This window comes from Xiphias gladius, chromosome 22 (assembly GCF_016859285.1).
Source record: "Xiphias gladius isolate SHS-SW01 ecotype Sanya breed wild chromosome 22, ASM1685928v1, whole genome shotgun sequence".
NCBI classification, from domain to species: domain Eukaryota; kingdom Metazoa; phylum Chordata; class Actinopteri; order Istiophoriformes; family Xiphiidae; genus Xiphias; species Xiphias gladius.
In genome coordinates, this window is record NC_053421.1 from 29739910 (window position 1) to 29763099 (window position 23190).

The 23190-nt window shown below is 43.1% G+C and overlaps 2 protein-coding genes and 1 long non-coding RNA gene across 4 annotated transcripts in view; all 3 read left to right on the plus strand.

Moving 5' to 3' along the window:
* tg (thyroglobulin) overlaps positions 1-10015 on the plus strand; it is a 39003-nt gene extending 28988 nt beyond the window's left edge. The window contains exons 34-49 of the mRNA XM_040117651.1: positions 397-476; positions 1642-1788; positions 1876-1941; positions 2160-2294; positions 2396-2578; positions 2681-2885; positions 3572-3659; positions 3926-4076; positions 4161-4360; positions 5614-5769; positions 5857-5994; positions 6797-6984; positions 7357-7461; positions 7944-8084; positions 8566-8747; positions 9842-10015. Coding sequence (XP_039973585.1) covers positions 397-476; positions 1642-1788; positions 1876-1941; positions 2160-2294; positions 2396-2578; positions 2681-2885; positions 3572-3659; positions 3926-4076; positions 4161-4360; positions 5614-5769; positions 5857-5994; positions 6797-6984; positions 7357-7461; positions 7944-8084; positions 8566-8747; positions 9842-9882 — 2206 coding nt within the window. The 3' untranslated portion in view covers positions 9883-10015. The remainder of the gene's footprint in view (positions 1-396; positions 477-1641; positions 1789-1875; positions 1942-2159; positions 2295-2395; positions 2579-2680; positions 2886-3571; positions 3660-3925; positions 4077-4160; positions 4361-5613; positions 5770-5856; positions 5995-6796; positions 6985-7356; positions 7462-7943; positions 8085-8565; positions 8748-9841) is intronic.
* A 2742-nt stretch (positions 10016-12757) lies between these two features.
* Positions 12758-14591, plus strand: LOC120784142 (salivary glue protein Sgs-3-like). Its single transcript, XM_040117652.1, has 3 exons — positions 12758-12854; positions 13457-14327; positions 14474-14591. Exons 1-3 carry the CDS (start codon positions 12806-12808, stop codon positions 14589-14591), a joined length of 1038 nt encoding a protein of 345 aa, XP_039973586.1. The 5' UTR covers positions 12758-12805.
* Positions 14592-14642: 51 nt separating this feature from the next.
* LOC120784365 lies at positions 14643-20006 on the plus strand. Of its 2 annotated transcripts, none has more exons than XR_005706423.1 (3): positions 14643-14721; positions 17632-17760; positions 19714-20006. It is a non-coding gene; the product is annotated as an uncharacterized LOC120784365 (long non-coding RNA). The 2 variants fall into 2 exon arrangements; XR_005706424.1 differs by lacking the exon at positions 14643-14721 and adding an exon at positions 17308-17409.
* The last annotated feature ends 3184 nt before the right edge of the window (positions 20007-23190 follow it).

Genomic DNA, 23190 nt, shown 5'->3' on the forward strand with positions numbered 1-23190 from the left:
TCCATTTAGCTGTTTGTTTGTTGGCAGACACATTTCCCATTTCAGGTGTTCAGCTCACCTGCTGTCCTCTGGTTGGTCCAGCTTAGACTTTAGAAATAACTGGAAGTCTGCCAACTGACCGCTCTCTGTTTTACCTGTGATCAGAACCAAATTTTATGCTTCTTGCCAAGAAACCTCTTAGATTATCTGGACAGAAATTGGACTTTGCAGACCTGGAAAATAAAGTGTAACCTTTACTTTTTCTTGCAAAATTACGAAATCTCAGAACAATGGTTCTAAAACTTGACAATATACATTACATTAAAAAGACATCTCATAAAAACTAGACGTGGTTTCACCAGAGATAAGACGACAGCAGGATGTGACCTGTGTGTGTGTGTGTGTGTGTGTGTTCAGGTTCATGGAGTGTGAGCGGCGTTGTGATGAGGATCCTTGTTGTCGTGGTATCGGCTTCGTACGACACACCAAATCACCAGGTAACCGCGGTTTGAATATTTGAACATTTTATTCTTGTTCCCTGACTTTTGATTCGTGAGTTTAGAAGTTTATTAACGATGAAACAGCAGAGAGAGGTTAAGAAATACAGCTAACTAACACACTGGCTTAAAAAAAAAATCTGGTGGATCAGCGATGAAATGATCAGAAAGTTGAGGCATGGATATAAGTAGTTAAACAACAGAAATACAACAAACTAAACTGACCCATAGAATATATTTTTTTTTCTTCCCTTTTTTTATAAACGAAAACATGACCAAAAAAAAAAAATCAATATTTAGGGTTAGAGGTTAGAATGACCATGTTTCACTGTTAAAACGGTTTGATGCTGCTGTTTCGTTCACTGTAATTTATTTTTTGTAATGTGAAACACCGTGTTCCTTTCGTGGTTTGGATTATTATTATTTATTTGAGATGGACAATCACAGTAGAGTTAGAAGTGGAACATAAATTTATGCACAAGGACCAGATGCACCGTTTAGCGTTTGTAGCAAAACGCTAATTTCCAAGCGTTCAACATAAATGAAACCTTCACCACACGTGTGTGCTAGTGTTTGATGTTTTTATACCAAACGTACTGTAACATGCCGGTATTCTGGAAATTATAAGGTTAAGTATAGTTACATTGAATGGTTTAAGTGATATACGTGCACACAAACCATTCATGGGTGAAAACAGTGGTGAATCCGGCTGAATTATAAAAGCCGAAGAGCCAAACAGTCTGGTTGACTAAGAGGAGCTGGACTTCCCATCACTAGATGAGAGCAAAAACTCAGGAAATCAGGTTCAGTCCATCGTTAAAAACTTGTTAAAAGTTAGTGTGCTATCGGGTGAAATGTAGTAATTATAAAAAACATTGATTATTTTGTATATTAACAAACAATCAGTGGAAAAGAAATTTGAAAAAATATTGTTAAGAAAAGAAAATCAACTTCAACGATGGGAACAGAAATCTGCTATGAGTACTGCTGTTGCTACGGCTACTATCACTGTTACTTTTATACCTACTGCTACTGCAGCTACTACAAGAGTAACTGTTACAGCTTCTCCCACCGTCAATACATCACACTTACCGAGTTCTTGACTCGTCTGTTGTTACATGATGAAGTGATACTAATACACGTGTGTATGTGTGTGTGTGTGTAGGCGGTTCAGACGTGGTTTGTCTGTCTCTGATCAGTCTCGGGGTTCAGACCTGCAGTGAAGATGACACCACGACCTGGAAGACTCAGGATTGCAGACCGTCTGCAGTGAAGACCACACCAGACCCCTTCGGCTGGTACCAGAAACCAGGTACCGAGTACACACACGCACACACACAAATACTACATGCACATATAAATAGACACAGAGTATAATCTGAACTGTTTGTGTTTTCAGTGAATCAGTGGAGCTCCTCTCCTGCTCTCTGTCCCCCATTCAACCTGCCACCAACCACAAACAATGGTAAGACTGCTACTACCACGGCTACTGCTACAACTACTGCTACTACTACTGCTACTACTACTGCTACTGCTACAACTACTGCTACTACTACTGCTACTACTGCTACTACTGCTACTACTACTGCTACTGCTACTACTACTACTACTACTGCTACTACTGCTACTGCTACTACTGCTACCGACACTACTAATAAATGTACCTGCATATTTGCGTCTCAGTGTCTCTGGACGAGTGGCGTCTCCTCTCTGACTCGTCAGTCCTGGTTGACCCATCTGTCTCTATGTATGACGTCATCCACATAAGCCGTGACATCACCACCGACCGGGACAAGACCAGGGACTGGTGTCTCCATGGTAACTGCAACAACAGCGGCTTATATTAAGATTCAGGATTTATTATCAGTGTTGAGTTTCAAGTGGCCGACCCTGACGTCCCTTTGTTCACTTCCTGTCAGCCTGCCAGGAGGCGGAGTCTTGTGTCGCCGTGTCACTCAGTGAGGCGGCGTCCGCCACTCGCTGTGTCCTCTACCCCGACACCACAGCTTGTGGGCTAAGCTCCGCCCCTGGCTCCTCCAGACCCGCCTCCTCCTGCAGGCTGGTCGTCAGGGAGCCCGCCCCTCAGGTGTACCTGAGGACAGGTGAGCCAATCAGCCAGTCACGGCAGAGAGTAATCACTGTCACTTACAGATTGAAGGGTCGAGTTCCGCCGTGCTCACCCGACTGTCTTTGTGTTTCTTCAGAGCGGTTGCCGTTGGCTACCACCGTCTCCATCCCGGGTCGCGGAATCCTGCAGGGTGTTGCCGTGGAAACGGCCCTGGGCTCAGACCGGACGAAGGTCATTCAGTTTCTGGGAGTCCCGTACGCCCGTCCACCGGTAGGATCGCTCCGCTTTGAGGAAGCTCAACCAGCCGATTGGACGGGAACCTGGGATGCCACCAAACCACGGTAACCACCTGTCTGACTGATACACCACCTGTCTGTATCATCTACCTGTCTGACTGTAGTGGAACAAAGGCCACACTTTGGATTTAGATTTGCACTCTTTGTAGGGCACCGTTTTATATTTCATATAAGGGGGGAGAAAAAAAATCGATAAAACCAATGAATCAGTCTTTAATCGTCGTTAAGCTCTCAGCTCAGGGATCTCATGTTTCCACCTTGAAAGAAAGAAATACCAGACAGGACTTGAGGATAAATGAGGATATTTACTGTAGCTAAATACCCATCAAAACAGATGAATGAAATTGATCACTTTGTTGACGACAGCGAACGGAAGTGTGTGAATTAGGATTATCAGAGATAACGCTGGGAGAATGAATAACTTCTCTAGGGCATGAAAATGAATAATTCGGAGTACTATCCGACATCAGCTCTTATCATAGGTGAAGTTTAGCTTACTCTGTGGCGCCGGGTCAGAGCTGCCCCCTTCCGGTTGGATCCGCGGGCGTTTCGGTGCCACCTGCAGCCTCCCTGCGATGCGATGCTCCCTGGACGCAGGGGCGTCGGGGCGACAAAAACTTCCAAAATACTGTCAGAAAGAGTGACATTCACTCATGGTGATCATAATCCAGACCTACGCAGGACTTGAACGTGTGTTGTTGAGTGTTGTCACTGGATACTTCTTCCTTCAGTCCCAGTTGTGTCCAGCCTGGTGACGTAGGGTCTGCAGCCTCCAGCGAGGACTGTCTCTACCTCAACATCTTCACTCCTGCTGCCCTGGTGAGTCCTCACAACCTCCTACTCCTCTGGTCTCACCGGGGTCGTTTCCTGGACGTGCCTTAGGGCTGCAGAAATATGTAAAACCTGGAGGTGCCTCGAACGAGTTGAAATTTAAAAACTTTATGCATCCTCTCTCCTTAGTAGTAGATTTAAGGAGTGGAAAAATCTATAATTGACTATATCAAATATTGAAAAATAGCATTACCTGGATGTATCAAAGGGACCTCTGAGTAAACTCAGCTCACCTGTTGACGTTTGTGTGTCAGAGGGGGCATGTCCCAGTCCTGGTCTTCTTCTTCAACCCTTCAACCAATCAGAACCCAGGACTGCTGGATGGCTCCACCCTTGCTGCTGTGGGTAATATCGTCGTGGTAACGGCAAACTACCGGACCGCGGCGCTGGGGTTCCTGAGCACAGGTGAATAAAACACACACACGAGAGGTAAATGCATACACACAGCTTCCTGAAGGACCTACCTCCACACTCGTGTCTTGTCTCCAGGTGAGTCTGGTCTCCGTGGTAACTACGGGCTTTCAGACCAGGAGGCGGTGCTTCACTGGGTCAACAACCACATCTCACTGGTGGGCGGAGACAACAAGAGAGTGACGGTGGGGGGGGAGCGTCGTGGTGCTGACATCGCCAGCCTTCACCTCCTCTCCTCCTCCTCATCTCCTCCTCTGTTCCAGCGCATGATGCTGATGGTGAGAAATATCCGATAATCAATCGGCCTTCTCTTCCCCCAATTCAGGTTTTCTATTAAGTCGTTAACTTTTCCAGGAGATATCAATAAGTCTCAATGCAGCACAAGACAACACGGTACAGTAGGTCAGTGGAGAACAGGTAAGAGACCAAAACAAATCTGGGCACATGCAGTAGCTAATCCACGTAAAATAAGTCAAGCCAATAAAATTAATCTGGCGGCTATTTTTCTGATCAATCGTTTTGTCTATGAAACATCAAAAAAAACAAACAAACTCAAAACATTGGAGCTTCGCAGAACCGACCGTGGCGGCTTCAGATGTTTTGTTCGACCACCAGTCCAAACACCCAGTGTCCCCAGTGCACACATCAGGTTCATTATTTATTCAGAAACCAACCATTGCTCTACCGCTGAAACGATAAGTCAGTTAGTTTTCTGCAAATTTATTTGACAGAAAATTAATTGGACACAATTCAGTTTTTCAAGTAAATGTGCTAAAAATTCACCGGAACCAGCTTCTGAAATGTGAATATCTGCTGGTTTATCTGGTGAACTCAACATTTGGGGTCTTTGCCTATTGGTCAGACAAAAAAAAAGCAAATTGAATATGGTAGCTCAGGCTTCAGGGAATAACAAAGGCCGATTATTCACTGATCAATCAATGGATTATGAAAGAAATTAACTGTCTGATGTATTGACAATGAAGATAACTGTGGGTTACAGCCTGACAGTTTTCCTGTGATGGAGTGATACAACCTTGCTGGGGTTTTCTGTCTGTTCATCACTGACACACAGGAAAGTAAAGCAATTTGATAAAACACAAATGAGCAACAAATATAAACTGAAGCAAGATGGAGGACGGAGGACCTGACATATTTGATCTTCTACTTCAGTGGAGCAAATTATTATTTTTTTTTTGTGACTAATAGTTATATAGACCCACATGATGTGAGTTGAACCCGGGGCTTTAGAAGACCTGGGCAGTTGCCTGCTTCGATAGCAGGTAACAGCAGTGGCAGTTACTAATGTTTTGTAGCAGCAGTCGTACTAGTTGGAATTGGTAAAACAGACTCTGTCAGTAGTTTAATTTCCCACCAGTCCGTGTGTCAAGGTACTTACCAGCATCTGTGGCTTTAGATTGATCAGACTACTCCGGATTCTTTCAGATTTTGCAGAAGAAACGGCAGTTTGGATTTAAACAGCTGGTTCAGGTGATCTATATTTACTTCGTGCTTCTTCTTCTTCTTTCCACAGGGCGGTTCTGTGTTTTCTCCGTCACTGGTTCAGACTCCCTCCAGCTCCAGACGTCAGGCGGTCGATCTGGCCAAAGAGCTCGGCTGTGTGACCTCTGACCTCACCGCCTGCCTCAGAGCGACGCCCGTTCACGAGCTCAACGCCGCTCAGACCAAGGTAGGCTTTCAAAACCGGGACGGTTCATCCCGATCAAAGTCCAGGTTTCTACTCATCTCACCTGTCCTCTGCACGGGTCTGTTGCAGCTGTTGGCGGTCAGCGGTCCGTTCCAGTCCTGGTCTCCGGTCCGTCAGTCGGTGTCCCGGTCCTCCTTCCACAGAGTCGATCTGCTGCTGGGAACATCAGAGCACGACGGCCTGATCAGCCGAGCTCGCCGAGTAAAGGTCAGAGGTCACAGAATTTCACGCGAACAAAAAAGAACATAGATCTGAAATAAAAAAATATTTCCACGATAAGACACAGTTTGAATTAGCAGTGAATAAAAAGAAATGTTTTTTTGACTTTGTTTTAAAAATTGTTTAAAAATTGGGCTTAGGTACAATGAAGGAAAATATATTTTTTAAACAGTGTTTTCAAACCTTAAGCTTGTAGATTCATTCTTGACCTTATAATTAATAGTTTGAGCAAAAATAAAAAAAATGACTTCGAGGTCCACTTATTAATTTCATCTGGAGCTTTGAGTCATGACGTGACATAAAGTAACAATGAAAAATGTCAAAGAAAAAAATGGTTTCAAATTTCAAGGACATGAGGCCAAATTCACCCTCTAAAGAGAGTAAAAATCCATCAGCCAATCAGAGCAGGAGAGTTTTAGGTATTTTGATCCTTTAACAACCACAAAAGAAACGCTCAGTGGCCAACATGTCGGGACTCATTTGTTGTCGTGAAATATTTATAGTATGTGCTTTCATTTAGCTGCTGTGAAAAGTGAATGCTGCATTACGATCTCTTTAATTACTAGAATAACAATTTCCTGTGTTTAATTCTAAATTCCAGATTCAAATTCTTGACGCTTTGCTTCAAGTTTATAGGAAAACTGTTGGGTTTATTAATCCGCTTCCACCCATTTCCACGCTAACTTCGTTTTCTCCCACATGACTCCCCAGGAAATCCATACTAGTCGCTGTTGTACTGTTCATATGAAAGTAATCGTCCGCTGAGCTGTATTATTAACTGTGTGCTCAGGACTTTGAGGCTCTTCAGGGTCGAGCCGATGGCAAAACGGCGTTTTATGAGGCGCTGAGTCGCTCACTGGGCGGCGAGAAAGGAAATGACCTGCTGAAGGAGGCGGCCTCCTGGTTCTACTCTCTGGATCACGGTCCCTCGCCTGCTGGATACAACCTGTTCTCCAGAGCGCTCAACAATGCCACCAGGTCAGGAACACCTGTTGATGTAGGATCAGTCCTGCCGAAGCATTTACATTCCTGCTAGGACCAGGTGTTGACAAGATACTCGAGTTTTTGAATTTTCTACAAACCCTTTTTTTTTTTCCATCAAACAAAACAGGACAAAGTTGTCAATTGTTCAATATTTCTAAACACAACCAGCCGTAAAAGAACTTTTCCAAAATACAATACAGATTAAAAACTGGTGAAAAGACGATTTAATTGAGGAGTGAGATAAATATTTGATACTGACTGTCTGCATTAGCTTCAGACACATTTCAGTACTAAAAACACCAGCTCCGATCAACACACACTAACTAGACATAATGAATAAACTCTGCCTCTTTGTGTCCTTTGCAGAGATCTGTTCATCGTCTGTCCCAGTCTACGGATGGCTAGCCACTGGGCTAACAGCAAAGCTAACGTCTTCCTGTATCACCAGCCTGCTGCCGGCGCTCACAGCAGGTACCTGACAGTTCAACTACTCTCTTTCTGAGCGTGAGAGGACCAGGGTCAGGGTCAGCCTAGTGTCTGGTTCAGCACAGAGTGTTTTTATTTCATCCAAAATAGTCAAACAAAGTATTTCACAATATCTGCAACGGCAGTGATGTATTACCAAAAGACTGCATCAGAAATGTCGACGTCATCGCCGCCGTGTGAGTTAATATCCCCAAACACTGAATGTTGGCTCATCACAGAGGTAGAAAGCGGCATGAAATGAAAATACTCAAGTAAAAGTACTTGTTCTTAGTTACATTCCACCACTGGAATATTGTATCCACAGCTCGTCCACTTTCTAACTTGGACACTTGAAACGGTTTCGTGTCCACAAGTTATTTCCTGTTGGAGCCGGTGTGATATTTTATTTGTGAGCTGCAGCTTCAGTTTTGTGTTGTTGACCGTCCCGCTTAGTTCTGATCAAAGGTTTGGTCCGGTTTTGTCTGCAGGGCCGACTTGTCTGTTCCTCTGGACGTTCAGTTTCTGTTCGGGACTCCTCGTCATCCAATCAGCTCTCAGCGTTTCACCTCCTCTGATCGACGCCTCTCTCTGGCCATGATGACCTACGTCTCCAGCTTCGTCAGGACGGGGTGAGTCGAAACACAAGGACAGGAGACACTTTGACCCGCGTCCTGTTGGAAAGCTTCCCTGAGATCCCGCTAAGCGTCACTGAAGCCTTTTCTCCGGTAGAAGTGAAACATGAAATCACTGATGTGGGTTTGGGTGTCGCTGTATCTTGTCCCTCAGCCACAGACTCTCACTCTCTCAGACTGTTGAGGGTCAGAATTGTTTTCTCTGAGAGTTCACATCTGTCAGACTTTTAATCTTCCTGAGCTCATCATCGGTGTCGGCTGTGATTCTCGGCGGTGAAGACGTTGGGAAACGCTGCAAACGCCTTTTCACTCGTCATGAATCTGTTTGAAACAGAAACTCCTGCAGGTTGACCTGGACTGGTCAAACACTGCTAGTGCTGACGGACTCTGAAGGACTCACTATAAACAGACTGAAATCACTCGCTAGCTTAGCCGGACGGGAGAGATAATTAATTTCATTTTCGCTGCTTTTTCTCAGGAACCCGAACCTGTCCCGAGTGTGGGGGGAGTCGGTTCTGCCCCGCTGGCAGCCAGTCCAGTCCTCTGAGGCCCCGCCCACCTACCTGGAGCTAAGCCCCGCCCTCGTCCAGCGGCAGGGTCTGAGTCAGAGATCCTGCTCTTTCTGGAGCCACCTGGGAAGCAGACTGACCGGTCTGACAGGTGACTCTACTGTGTTCTACTGCATTTGGCGTCAAGTAAATCAACTGTCCTCTACTTGGTTTTACTTGTCTTCTATTCTACTCTGTTTAACTGTATCTTTCTCAGTTTTACTTCACAGTAGAAAAGACTGGAGTGATCTACTCTGCTCTACTCTACTGTCACCTACTCCATCTGTTAAACCTTTCATTAACTCCATTCTGCTCTTTATGCTGTGTCCTAATCTACTCTTCAGTCAATCTGCTTATGGCTTACTCCATTCTGTTCTACTGTAATGTGGTTAACTCTATTATTGTCTACTGTATTCTGCACTCAGAGTGTGACACTAGGGTCTAATAGGTTCAATAAGAACGGAGCAGAGCCTAGTGCAGTACAGTGAATTATGCCTTGGTGAGCTAGTCTCGCCTCACTGTCTTGCCCATCGTGCAGCGCCGCATAAGAGGAACAAAATCGATGCTGCACGTTGTTCCCATAAACCTTAGAAAAAGCAAAACAATAAACGTTCCCGGCTTTTTACGCACCAACGTCCAGAACTTCGCACCGGAAAAGGCGCGAGAATTAGAGCCTGCACCAGGGTGTCGTGTTTCCGTCCCTGCTGATCGGAGCTGGAGCCGACAGACACCCGCAAACACTGTAGAGTCATCTGACCCGGTAACGAACGCCGATTCTTCAAGACGAAAGCCGGTAGAGTTGAGGACCATAGAGAATAACAGAGTTGACCCTATCAAGGTAACACTTGACTTCAGGTCTCCTTATTTATCCTGTATAATCAGCTTAGAGAAATGTAACAAATGGTTCATAACCAACTATAATGCAGCTGTTTCAGTGATTGTTCTACATTTCTTATGTTCATCCAGCAGCCTCCACTGACCAGCGTCCACTGGAGGAGTTAGAGCCGGTAACAGAGGCACTAACAAATACTGAGATCTGATCACAGCTGCGTTAGAGTCTGGTAGAAACCAGCTGTTGTGTCTTTATATAACGATTATACAGATAAACAAAAGTGTTACCAATAATACAACATGAAACCCTGGAGTAAACTAGAGTAGAGGAGAAGTGAGTGTTTAACTCTATTGAATCTGGTGTTTTCTCTCCAGATGAGTCGGGGGCGGAGCCTGTCCCACCTGTTGATCCCTGAGGTCCCAGTGGCTGCACCATCCAGCCAATCATAGACTGAGAAAGACATCACAGCTTCCAGATTCGATTCGATTCAAAGAGTGAAGAAAAAAACAGCCTGTTTCTGTTGATCGATTCTGTTCTAAATAATCAATAAAAAGCATTTTAAACTCCCTGCTGTCTCTGGGATCAATCTCTGACTGTGCTGAAGTGAATGAGAAAACCTCAGACTTCTCTCCACAAATACAAAGTCAGGACAGTTTTAAATCCGTTCAGCTCTCCGGGGGCAAACGCCACATCAATAGGCCTGATTCACCAAACGTGCCGACCACCGATTTGTTGTTACGCCACTGAAGGAATGTTATCGGCTCATCTGCAGGTTTTTAAAAGCACTGAATTAGGTTCCCTTAACAAAAGGGCCTCACCAGAGTCCATCCAACAATTTTCTGCTGTGACCTAATGTCCAGGTCAAATCAACTGATTCATTACATTACTGGAAATGATTGTTACATTCAGCTGGGAAGTGCGGAATAACGTGACATAAACGTCAATAACTTCATAGATAACTGTAGCCTTCTCTCTCTGGCCGGTGTGACTGAAAAAGGTCTTTAAAAAGTCTTACATTTAACTTGATGAACCTGCAGAAACCCTGAGCTGTCATCATGTCTACATGGTCGTAGTGACGGGGAAACGAAGCTTTCTGAAGCCTCTGATACAGTCACCTGCCGGCCAGATCCTTGGTATTATTGGACGGATGCATTAAATCCGAAGCCGAGATCACACAGTCAGTCAGTGGTGTAACTTGTATAATAAAGTCTGATGCCTTTTAAGCAGAGTCAGTTCTGTTTTTAAAAACCGAGGCAGACTGGGAGGAGCATCCTGCATCTTAAGACCAGCTGACGCCTCTCCGAGACCAGTGTGACGTCACGAGGCCCCGTTAGGGAGTTTGTCTGTTTAGAGCGTGACATCTCCACAAGCTCACGGTGACGACGACAAAGAAAAGTCCCGGACAAATTAAACCTTTCACCCCAGAGTTCATCCTGAGGGGAACATGAACATTTCATCACAGTCCATCCGACAGTTACTGAGACGCTGTCGTCTGAATGACAAGTGGTTGATGATGAGTATTTGAACATCATCAAATCTCCGCATACAAATGTCTCATGAATGAAGTCTGTTGACTTACATAGAAGACAGGTGTGTCGGGGAGTGTTTACCTTGTATGACAGGTGTCTCAGCCAATCACAGGTGGATGTCTTGTACCTCTGCTCCTTCCAGACTCCAGCTTCTTATCATCTAAAGTAAATCACATGAGTCAACGTGTGAGCTCACACAACCACATGACAAATAACAGATCTGAAGGTACATTCCACCAGTTTTCCATATAAAGTTCAGTCTACTGGTCCTGATTGGTCCTCAGCCAAAACTGTTGTACGTCACCTGGACTCTTCCTCCTCGGTCTCTTCTCCAGGGAACTGCGTCTCCCCCATCATACGACTTCAAAGATTACCCCCTCCCAAGCCGTGAAAGAAAACGGGCTGTTTTAGAGGGAAGGGATGAACGACGGGTTTTTCCCTGCACCATTTTACTGGTGGAGCTGCTTTTAACTTCGTCATAGACAGGGAGGGAGTTTAGTCCACTGGTTCCCAACCCGGGGGTCGGGCCCCTCCAGGGGGTCACCAGGTGAATCTGAGTGCATGTCAGATGATTCACTGATCTGTGAAGTCAGTTTTTGACTTCTCACTAAAACTGGATTCTGGTGAAACAGATCATTTTACCTCTTAAAGCCTTGAACAGTTTAGAGGAGAATTGTCTCTAAAGACTCAGAGAGTCACACTACTGTCACACCTGCACACTTTTTTTTAAGCAAGGTCACCAGTTGTGCAACAATTAGACGATTAATCGATCGACAAAAAATTAACCAAACTATAATTGATTAATTGTTTAAAGCAAAATTAGCAGCAATTATTTGCTGCTTTTCTTTGTCAAACGTGATAATGAGCTGATGGTTGGGCAAATCAAGACACTTGAGGAAACCCCCTTGGATTGTGGGAAATTATAAAGGAGCTTTTTGCACTATTTTCTGGCATTTCATGGACAAATTAAATAATCGAATAATTGAGAAAACAATCAGAAGATTCATTAATACTGAAAATACTTTTAAGTTGCAGCCTTAGTCATAACCCAAGTTATGAAACCACAACTTCAATCTCTAACAAAGCTCTGGGTTTTATTTTATGTTTTTATGCTGAATGTTAATCTGACAAGTAAAAGTTACTCCAGCTGATGAATGTAGTGGAGTAGAAGTATTAAGTAGCATAGAAATACTCAAGTAAAGTACAACTTCCTTTAAGTTGTACTTAGGTACAGTACTTGAGTAAAAGTACTTAGTTACTTTCCACCACTTGAAACGGGGTTGAACATTTTTGACAATTGTTTTGACATTTCATAGACTCAATAATTAAAAATATTCGACTGGTTGAACAGTATGAAAGCAGCCATATGCAAATCATATGAAAATACCAATGTTCCTTTCACCTGCCAGTACAAATGGTAGGATCAGTAGGTCCTTTTCTTTCTGTCTTTTTTCTCACACGTTTTCCGATTATTAAACATCCTGGACACAGCTGGATGAGGTGGACGAACAGGTGTTCTTTCTGCGGGTATCTTTAAGATAAAAGGTAGAAGCAGGAAACAGGTTTTAAAACCGATCCAGGAAACCGTACCTGAGCCCTAAACATCCAATCTGTGACCACAGAGCGGAGCCCTGTGCCTGCTGATAAAAACCCAGGGGATCCTGGGATTGAGCCAGCCCCTCCCTCCCTCCTCCACCTGGGTGCAGGTGAGGCAGGTGTATAAAGGAGCCTTTCTCTGGATGGAAACAGACTCCAGCAGCCACTCACACTGAGATCTTTGTCACAAACTTTCGGATTTCCTGCAGAAAGATGGAGACGCTGCTCACTCTCGCCATCGCTCTTACCTTAACCACCTCAGGTAAGAAAAATGCTCTCAGCTCACCTTTACCTGTACTTACCTTTATTACTTTTTACTGACGGTTTGTTTCACTGAGGCTCAAAGAGGAATGAAAAATGAATATCTAGATGACAAAAGGAACTAGAAACAGCTCCAACTAAAGACGTCAGAGAGAGAGAGAGATGGTATCGTTCAGCTTCTAGACTGGAGGAAAGAAAAGCCTGAGGAGGGACTTTACCCCCCCAGGGGGTAAAGTTGCTTACATCTACTGCTTCCATCTACAATCTCTTCTTTATGGCTGCATCCAATGATTGTTTTCATTATTTATTTATCTGCTGATTCATATCTTCAGTAATTGATCAATTGTTGAGAAAAAAGAATTTCCAACATCTAAGGTGACGTCTTCAATTGTCTTGCCTGATCTGACCAAGAGTCATATTATAATATTCAGTTTACCACCACAGTAGACGATGGCTGCGATGAGTAATCATTACCATTATTGATTAATGATTAATGATTATTGACTGGTGCTGCTCAATACCCATATATGGATTATGAAACCTGTTGCAGATTAATTTTCTGTTGTTGAACCAGTGATCACAATCTTCTTCTCTTTAAATCAGTGTCCATGACAACCATTTCATCGCCAGTTACCGGCGGTCGAGATTTTTCTACACATCCTGTATCCGTGACAACTGACCAGATGGTCAGCTCGACCAGTGCAACCACCAAGAAAGAAACCAATCCCACCAGTGAGCGCACAACAGCACACGGATCCGCCACCAGTCTGTCCAGTGTCACCCCCACAAGGGACACACTTCCCACCAGTGAGCGCACAACGGCACACGGATCCGCCACCAGTCTGCCCAGTGTCACCCCCACAAGGGACACACTTCCCACCAGTGAGCGCACAACGGCACACGGATCCGCCACCAGTCTGCCCAGTGTCACCCCCACAAGGGAAACAGGTCTCACCAGTGAGCGCACAACGGCACACGGATCCGCCACCAGTCTGCCCAGTGTCACCCCCACAAGGGAAACAGGTCTCACCAGTGAGCGCACAACGGCACACGGATCCGCCACCAGTCTGCCCAGTGTCACCCCCACAAGGGAAACACGTCCCACCAGTGAGCGCACAACGGCACACGGATCCGCCACCAGTCTGCCCAGTGTCACCCCCACAAGGGAAACACGACCCACCAGTGAGCGCACAACAGCACACGGATCCGCCACCAGTCTGCCCAGTGTCACCCCCACAAGGGAAACAGGTCCCACCAGTGAGCGCACAACGGCACACGGATCCGCCACCAGTCTGCCCAGTGTCACCCCCACAAGGGAAACCAGTAACCACACACCACCACCAGGGTCCAATGTAACCATTGAAACCAGTCACTCTGTCAGCTCCACCAGCAGAGAAACAAGTTCCATGTCTGACCACATATCAGCGTCACCTGAACCCCATGTGAACGCCACAACTGGTCCCGGGGTCACCCAGTCCGGTCCCAGTCCCACCACTAACACAGCAGCAGCAACACATGGACCCCACAGCACAACAACAATGCCCAGTGTTACCATGACTACCACCTCTCCAAACAGTACTGAACACCACACTACAAACAATTCTGTAACCACGACAACAGGTACCGCAAACACTGCACACGCTGCAACCGGTTCCATGACACCAACCACGGGCTCCATGGCAACAAGGACGGGGACTACAACAGCCAGCAGCTCGTCTGTTTCTGTTTCCCCGAATGAATCATCCAAGAGTACGACCCCCAGAACGACCCCACCCGCTTCCGGCGGTGGGGTACCCGGATGGGGGATAGCTCTGCTGGTTCTGGCAGCTGTGGTTCTGCTGGTGCTGATGCTGCTGCTGATAGCACTGGTGAGCGCACGCACAAACACGTACACACACAAGTAAAGAAAGATACGAGCAATTGATTGATTAAAAACGCCGACTGACTTCACTGATTCCTCTGGGATCTATGGTTTGTGAGCGGACGGGTGGAAAAATCATGGATGCTGATGCGAAGGCTTCTAAAAACGTCGTATTGGCCTGAATTTAAGATGTACTTTTTTTCTGCAAACTCCATTTGAAAAAGTGGGGGTTGTATTAGGGCTGAGAAATGAATCAAAAAGTTAACAAAACTGACATTATGACTTCCAAACCAACCTAATACTTCCCACGGGCTGCCACCTTCCTTGAAACTACAAAAACTAATCTAACAGGCCTAAGTCAGTCACAACCAGTCAGTCGGCAGTGTGGATTAATTTCCTTTGGCATTATTACACCAGCAGCTGTAAGTGATGAAATTAACTGCGTCCAGACTAACTCCCATAGAAATATATTCAAATGGTGTAGAAACTGCAGCCGGGGGGTGCAGATGAGAAAGAGTTGGTACAAAAAAACTTCACCCTGAGAAGTAAAGCAGTCTCCCCTGTGTCAGACAGGGAAGTCAGAAAGTAAAGAGACAGACATTGTTGGTTTGGTTCTGGTCATGAGATTTGTTGACGATAAAAAGGTGAGTCTACAAAGAAACAGCTTCAGGCGCAATTTTCATTCCTCCACACATTTGACAAATACAGATACACCTCTATTTTGTGTGCTGTAGATAAGCATGATAAATTTTACCCCCCCCGGTCAAAATTTTTGTTACTGTGAATACTTAAGCGAGCAAAACATAACATGATTTCAAAAAGGCATCAAGTTAAAGATGATACATTTCTTTAATATTTTAAGCAAGATTATTTTTCATTTCCATTCTTTACAGTTTCAAATTAATAAAAAAGGAAAAAAGCCCAAAACAAAAATTCAGGCCCCCTGCATGGCCAGTACTTAGTAACCCCTCCTTTTGCAAGTATCACGGCTTGTAAACGTTTTTCGTAGCAGCTAAGAGTCTTTCAGTTCTGGTTTGGTGGACTTTCGCCCATTCTTCCTGCTAAAGGCTTCTAGTTCTGTGAGATTCCGGGTCCGTCTTGCCTGCACTGCTCTTTTGAGGTCTATCCACAGATTTTCCATGATGTTTAGGTCGGGGGACTGTGAGGGCCATGGTAAAACCATCAGGTTAGGCCTCTTGAGGTAGTCCATGGTGGATTTTGAGGTGTGTTTAGGATCATTGTCCTGTTAGAGAAGCCTCCTCTTTTCATCTCCAGATTTTGATGTTTGCTCCCAGTATTTGCTGGTATTTAATTGAAAATCCATTCTTCCCTCTACCATTGAAATGTTCCCTGTGCCACTGGCTGCAACACAAGCCCAAAGCTTGATCCATCCACCCCCGTGCTGAACAGTTAGAGAGGTGTTCTCGTCTTGAAATTTTTTTCTCCAAATATATCTTTGGTCATTGTGGTCAAAAAGTTCTATTTTAACTTCATCAGTCCACAGAACTTATTTTTCCAAAATGCATCAGGCTTGTTGAGATGTCTTTTTGCCAACTTCTGATGCTGAATTTAGTGGTGAAGACGCAGGAAAGGTTTTATTCCGATGACCCCTCCATGAAGGTCATATCTGGGCAGGTGTTGCTTCCTGATGGTGTTTTCCAGTCAAAGGGGCGTTTTGAATTGTCTTTCTAGCAATCCTGCAAGCAGTTCTCTCGGAAAGATTTCTTTATCTGTTCCTGTTAACTGCCGTTTCTCAATTATGTGACAAACTGAGGAGACTGTTTCCTGAAAACACTTTGCTATCTTCTCCTGCTTTGTGGGCATCAGTTAACTTCTTTTTCAGAGCTAAGCAGCTGGTTAGAGGAGCCCACGGCTGCTGATTGTCGGGACAAGGTTTGAGGAGCCAGAGTATTTATAAAGCTTTGACATTTGCATCACTTGACCTTCCCCAACGATGAATGTGAACAAGCCACAGCCCAAACAAGCTAATTAAGGTCTGAGACCTTGGTAAACGTTATCTGAGAGCTCAAATCTCTTGGGGGACCAAACGTTTGTATGGTGCTCCTTCTATTTTTTTCACTCTAAAATTGTACAAAAACAAAATGAATACACTAATCTTGCTTAAAATGTAAAAAAGAATGATTCACCTTTACCTTCATGGCTTTTCGAGATCGGTTCTTCCTCTACTCACTTAACTATTCACAGTAGCAGAAGTTTTGACCTGGGGGGCCCAAACTTTTTTTTCATGTCACTGTATGTATGTGAACACAACCTAAAGTGTACTTCTTAAATCTAAAGTCTATTTTCTTCCGTTTTAGTGCTTAACTACAGTGATTCTGTGTTGGGCTCTGATTGCTGCCAAATTGCAGGTGACTTACACCCAGTACTGTACCTCAACGCCTCCTGTGTAAACACAGACGGAGGACTTAAGCTGCTGCTGCTTTCACTACACTAGCTGCGTAGAAAAAGTCAATGTTCAACAACTAAAGCTACGGCCAGGAAATTCCCCTTTAGTTATTTGATATTTGCTCGACTTAGTTTCATCCCAGGGACCGTCGCCAATATTACAGTATCACTGTGTCAAAGTGCAGCTTGTGCGCATTGATTGTATAGTCTTTATTGGATTACAATATAATCAACAAAACTCTGAAATAAAAACGATGGAAGAAGAATGTGAACTATACAGGATTTGCAGGTAAAAATCTAAACAAAACCCACTGGTGTAGTCCTTTAAGATCCTGTATGCTAAATCATTAGCAATCAGGCCAGATAGAGTTATCAACCACAGACACAGAAATTAAATACTTTTGATGAGGATTAATGGGCCGCATTCCCAAGGTCATTGTGGTCTTAGATATGCGTCTTTAAAAGAGTGTCTCGTCATACAGCTAACAATGTTTATGCTTCTCCTCTCCAGCTTGTGTGGTGCTGCTGCTTTAGGGGGCGCAATAACGGCTTCAGTCCCTACGACCACCTGACCAACAGAGACGATATCCCTCTGTACACCACCCACAGCCGCTTTGAAGGGCCCAACGGGAGACCATCCGTAAGTCACTCAGTACACACCTTTGTGAGGATGTAGGCAGCTGTGTGGACAGGACATCAAAACGCCGACGTCCTCTCAAAGACACGTCGCAACCCAAACGTCCTCGCAAGGACAGCGATCTGTCAAGAGCCGGTCAAATAACGACACTACTGTAGCCAAAAGGATAGTGGTCTGCCGGGAAGTGGTCCTCACGAGGACATAAGGCGACGCTAATGTCCTCACAAGGACACATCGCAACCCAAATGTCCTCACAAGGACAGCGGTTTATCAGGAGCTGGTCCTCACAAATACAGCCATACCGAACACACACAGAGCAGAGTGTGCGTCGGTTGTGTCTTTGTGTTTTGTAATGCAACACCTGGGAAAGCTTCTCTTCCCTGCAGCAGGACAGAGTTCATTCATTGACACTGATGCAGTCACCTTCTACTAGAACCAGCAGAATAAACTGCAGCTCCAATACTAGGCGTAAATCTCAAAGGTCTGCAGGGAGCAGTTCGCGTGTACAAGACCGGGAGGTCGGTTATTATAATGAAAATCCTTACTTAGGACATAGAATAAACACTGGACACCAGAAGTCTCCCAGCGCTTTGTATTTGTCGCAGAGCTGCTGAGTTGTACTGCATTCGATATCTTTAGCAGCCCTGCACTTGAGGTGTCTCGTACATGGTGGGACGGACACGAAATGGGTTGGTATCGGAGGTTACTGTAGTAGTTACTCAACTGTTTGAACTTCAGTGAGTCACAGTAAACATTTACACAGGGAACGTGGAGACATAATGGTAACACCTACCTGTAATGTGATTAATGTGACTGTGACAACAGGGGAATGGACAAAACAACAAAAGGTGCACGTTTTCACTGACTTTAGTGGTAAAAGCAGCACTTTACTTTAGCTTTTGTGCTTATACCAGACCGCACAAACTAAGTGAATCGTGACTGTCAGTCAGAGCGTAGATGTGTTGGTAACACTTTTCTGTTACTAATTTCTTCTCTCTTTTTTTTTAACTCTTAATGACATGTAACTATAGAACCTTTCCTAACAATAGTTATGTTATTAACTGTTAACTGTTGTCTCGTTGTTATTAGTGATGCATAAAATACGTCCAGCGTCGAGTTACACCTTAGTTTCTTTCTTACCGACTTTCCGTTTGTGCTGATCTGGTCTTTTTGCTGCAGTGTTTCTGCACTGGTAGCACTTTTCTAATCTTAACTTTTAATAACTGTTATCTGACTATTATCTTAATAACTATTAGTTGCACTTTAGTGTCTTATTGACATAAGTAACACATTAGTACCTTTGTGACATATGCGACTCCTACATTAGCCTCTAAAATTAATATGTTAGTAATATAAGTAACATCGTATGTGCACTAAATAAAAGACTGTAGTAACTTGTCTGTATAATTTTGATAACTTTACATGTATCATTAGTTTCTTGTTAGTAAACCTTCTGATAACTGTTACCATCTATGTAGGTGGCGCTTTTTACATCAAACGTTATGTGAATATTTACCTGAAACGCATCGCTTCCTGAGTTGCAGGAAAGTGCTACAGAAGTCACAAAAGTCGGCAGCGACACTCTGTCCGTCCAATGTTTTGAACAGCTAATGGACAGGTTATGACGAGAGAAGAGGAACATAGCTTTACTAAGCATTATTTAGTGAACTGAACAGAGTTTTCAATCAGCAGTCTGACATTTTGGGAAATCAACATCTTTTTCACATGAGAAGATGGATATCAGTTTCATTCCTTTGAAACAGGAACAGATCCAGGACATGTTTAGCCTCACTAAGCACAAAGACTTCCACTGGGGGAAACAGCTAGCCCTGCTCCACCAGAGAGAAAAACTAAAAACATAACTTTAAAACAACTCCGAAGGCTAAAGCCTCTTTTCTGAACATGTAAATAATAATCCTGCCCTCAACGCTCATCCGTAAATTTGATCTTTTCCAGGAAGAAATGAACAACCCGATGACGAGCCGGAGAGGGATGTACACGGTCAACAGTGACACTTGATGGCCCATTGACTGACTGAAACAAGACCAACAATGAACAAAATCATAAAAAGACTCCAAACAGGCTTTTTAAAAAAGAATTGCGGGCTGTTTTGAACATCTGGCATAATTACTGTTTATCTCGTTATATATTATTTTCTGTCTCCGAAGCACCGAGGAGCTCCGTACTTTAAAAAAAGCAAATAAACAATGACAACAATTTACTGTAAGGAAGATGCTACAACCGACACCATTCTTATTGTAAAAGATTTACTTTTTAAAATCCTTATATAGCGCTTGTTATATTTCCATTATCGTAAAAACTTGTCTAATGAATTGCTTGATGTACTACATTCACTTTTGTTACCATTATATTGAATATATTGGTATTTTTGTTTCATTACCAGTGTTTTCTATTACATATTTTATCTCTATCTATCTGATAGACAGATATCAGAATTATGCTGACTGTTAAACATTTTAATTGAAAAAAAAATCCTATCGCTGACTTGACTCTGTGTTTGACTGAAAAGTTACTTTGGTGACAACTATTATTTTTTCTCTGTTCAAGATTATTGTCACTGCTGTAACTGCTACAGATGTTAATGATCATGTTTTTCATTTATTGGCTCTTTACATTTTGTACATCATAAAAACCTTTGATTAAAAAAAAAAAGCTTCTAATTCTATATTTTATTATATTAACCATGTTATATTTTTATACTTTCTTTGAAATATTGTGATATTTTTGTCACTGCTATTACATTTTTTGCTGCAGTCAAATAATTCTACCACTTGCTACTTATTTAATTTTTTTATGTTTAATATGACAGTCACTGTTTTGAGCGTGACCATGTTTTTCTTTTATTTTCATTTTAAATCTGTTTTAAGATCATGGCCACGGCTACAACTGCCACCAATATTATTCATTATATTTCCATTTATTGGCTCTAACATTTACACATTTAAAAAAAAAAGTCCTTAATACAAACAAATTCTATATTTACCAATTTTATATTGTTCTATTGTAATTTAGTTTGGTGTAATTGTCACCGTATATATATTTTGGAATTGGAATAATTATACCAATTGTTGTACATTAAATTCATAAGAATAAGCTGGTTAAATATTGTTATGTATGATCTTAAAAACCTGACTGATATACTGCCTGACACAGTACTATAATCATTCATATGACCTTTATGAGTATGTTGTCTTTTGTTATTAATTTAAGATATTATTTTCGGAGCTATAACTGGTTTGTATTCCATATGTTCTTATATATTATTTTAGAATCATAATTTAGTTATGAATGTTCATGCTGACTTGATGTTTCATATAAAACTCAGTCATAATTATATTGTATATTCTTTTTTTAAACTGTTTTGAGATCATTGCCACTGCTATAACTTCCACTGATATTAAGTCAATTCCATTGGTTAAGCATTTTTGTATCATCTTTTGTACATCTCAAAAACTTGTCTAATAAAATGCTTAATATAATAGTCGCTCTTATGGAATTACGAATATTATGAGATTTTGAGATTAGCACTGCTATTACGGTTTCTGTAGTAGACATTCTGTAACTTGACCGATTGTTCTGTTTCATTCTTTGGAAGAGTGACTAACATTCACTTGACGTTATGTTTGATGACTGTGGTTTCTTTGCCTCAGCTTTAGCTGCCACTGGTGTTAATGATCATTTTTCCCTTCCCTTGCTGTCCTCGGCCTTCGTTTTGGCAGCAGCTCCGGTGTCCCAGCTTGTCCTGTATTGTGTTTGCAGCAGGAAAATTCCAGTCTGAAAGTGGATCCTAATTGTTGCGGGTTTGGTTCCTCTTTTTCAAGCGAAGGACAGAAAGAGAAGAGGAGGTGTGGAGCGAGGCGAAGCAGCCGAGGGATTTCTCAACGTCAGAGTGTTTGATGTGAGGGTGATGGAGCTGATACGGCCATAAAGAGGACTGGGCTTGGCTCTGCTGTGTACACTGGCTCAGTGCGTCAGCCAGCACCAGACTGATTTATCACCAACAAAGAGAAATGTTCAGCATGACTGAAACTCTCACTCACTTTAGTCTTATTTTGATTGTTATGGTTTTATGGTGTTGTTGCATTGCGTTTGATTACTTCGAGCAAATGTCGCACAGTGTTGAGTGTTTCCATTCAGTCGTATTTTCTTCACGAGCATCATGAACCTTGGTTTAAGTTTTTATCTCTATTTAATATTGTTGAATTTCCTTGAACTCATTTTTTCTTCAGTGTTTTTCCAGCTTCGATCTCCTCATTATACACGTCATATACATTCATTATATACGTTTTGCATTTTATATGTATTTGTCTTCCTGGCAAACTCTCTGGAGCAAGTAACAAGTAACAAGTAAAGTTGATTGTTGTAAAAATTAGTAGTCAAAGTGGTGGAGGAAGTACTTGTAGCAGTAGTGCCATTATTATTATTACTGTTATTATCATTACGTATGTTGAGCTTAGAGTTACAGCAATAGGCAGCAACTTTAGTTTATTTACACTGTGTAATACACGGTTGTTTTTACAAAGCTATAGTAATAATAGGTCTCCGCTATAAGCAGTGTATTTACATGATTCCCTACATGCATAATGACTATAAGCACAAAGGTTACTGAGAGATGAAGTGTTAAGTTTCCAACTGGATGATTCCTGTGGCTGATCAGACCGCAGGGTTTACGAAACATTATGACGTGTCAGTATGATCGCGTTGTATTAATATGCTCACGTTGTGTTACGATGTCCATGAATGCTACTGGAGTTGAAGTCATATAGTGTAGTATCATGTTGAATGTGCTGTCTCGAGCATCATATTCAGAGTTGCTTGAAGAAAACATTTTTTACACATTAAAGCCACAACATGATAGAGTGGAAAGACTAAGCCATCGCTATCGACACGATAGCGAACCATCAGCTTAATGCACGTCTACATGCAATGTCACATCAAGTTACCATCATCGTACAAGCAAGAGTCAGCACAGTGCGGCAACGCAACCTACTCCCCAACTTTGAGATTTAACTACACCCTGTGGACGTGCGTTCCCAGCTTTGAGAAATGTGCAGCAGGCTGAGCGAACCAATCAGGACCGAGACCGACGACTTGTATTTACTATAGCCAGGAACAGCAACCAGAGGTTAAGAGAAAACGGCCGCCCGTTTTTTCTCTTAACCTCTGCATATGGCCAATGTTTGGTGGCGTTTACCTTGATTGACACATGTGTCAGCCTATTATAGACAGCTGTGGAGGCTGCCGTTTGCTCGTACCAGCTCGGCTCCGTCCACTCCGCATTCTCTCTATGACCTGGCATCGTCTCTTCAGAAACCTGTAAAACACCAGGACAAAACACTCAAAGTGAAGTCACGGTTTCAACATCTCGTAGAATGTGGGTATAGAAATAGAGAGAGAGAGACTGATGACAGA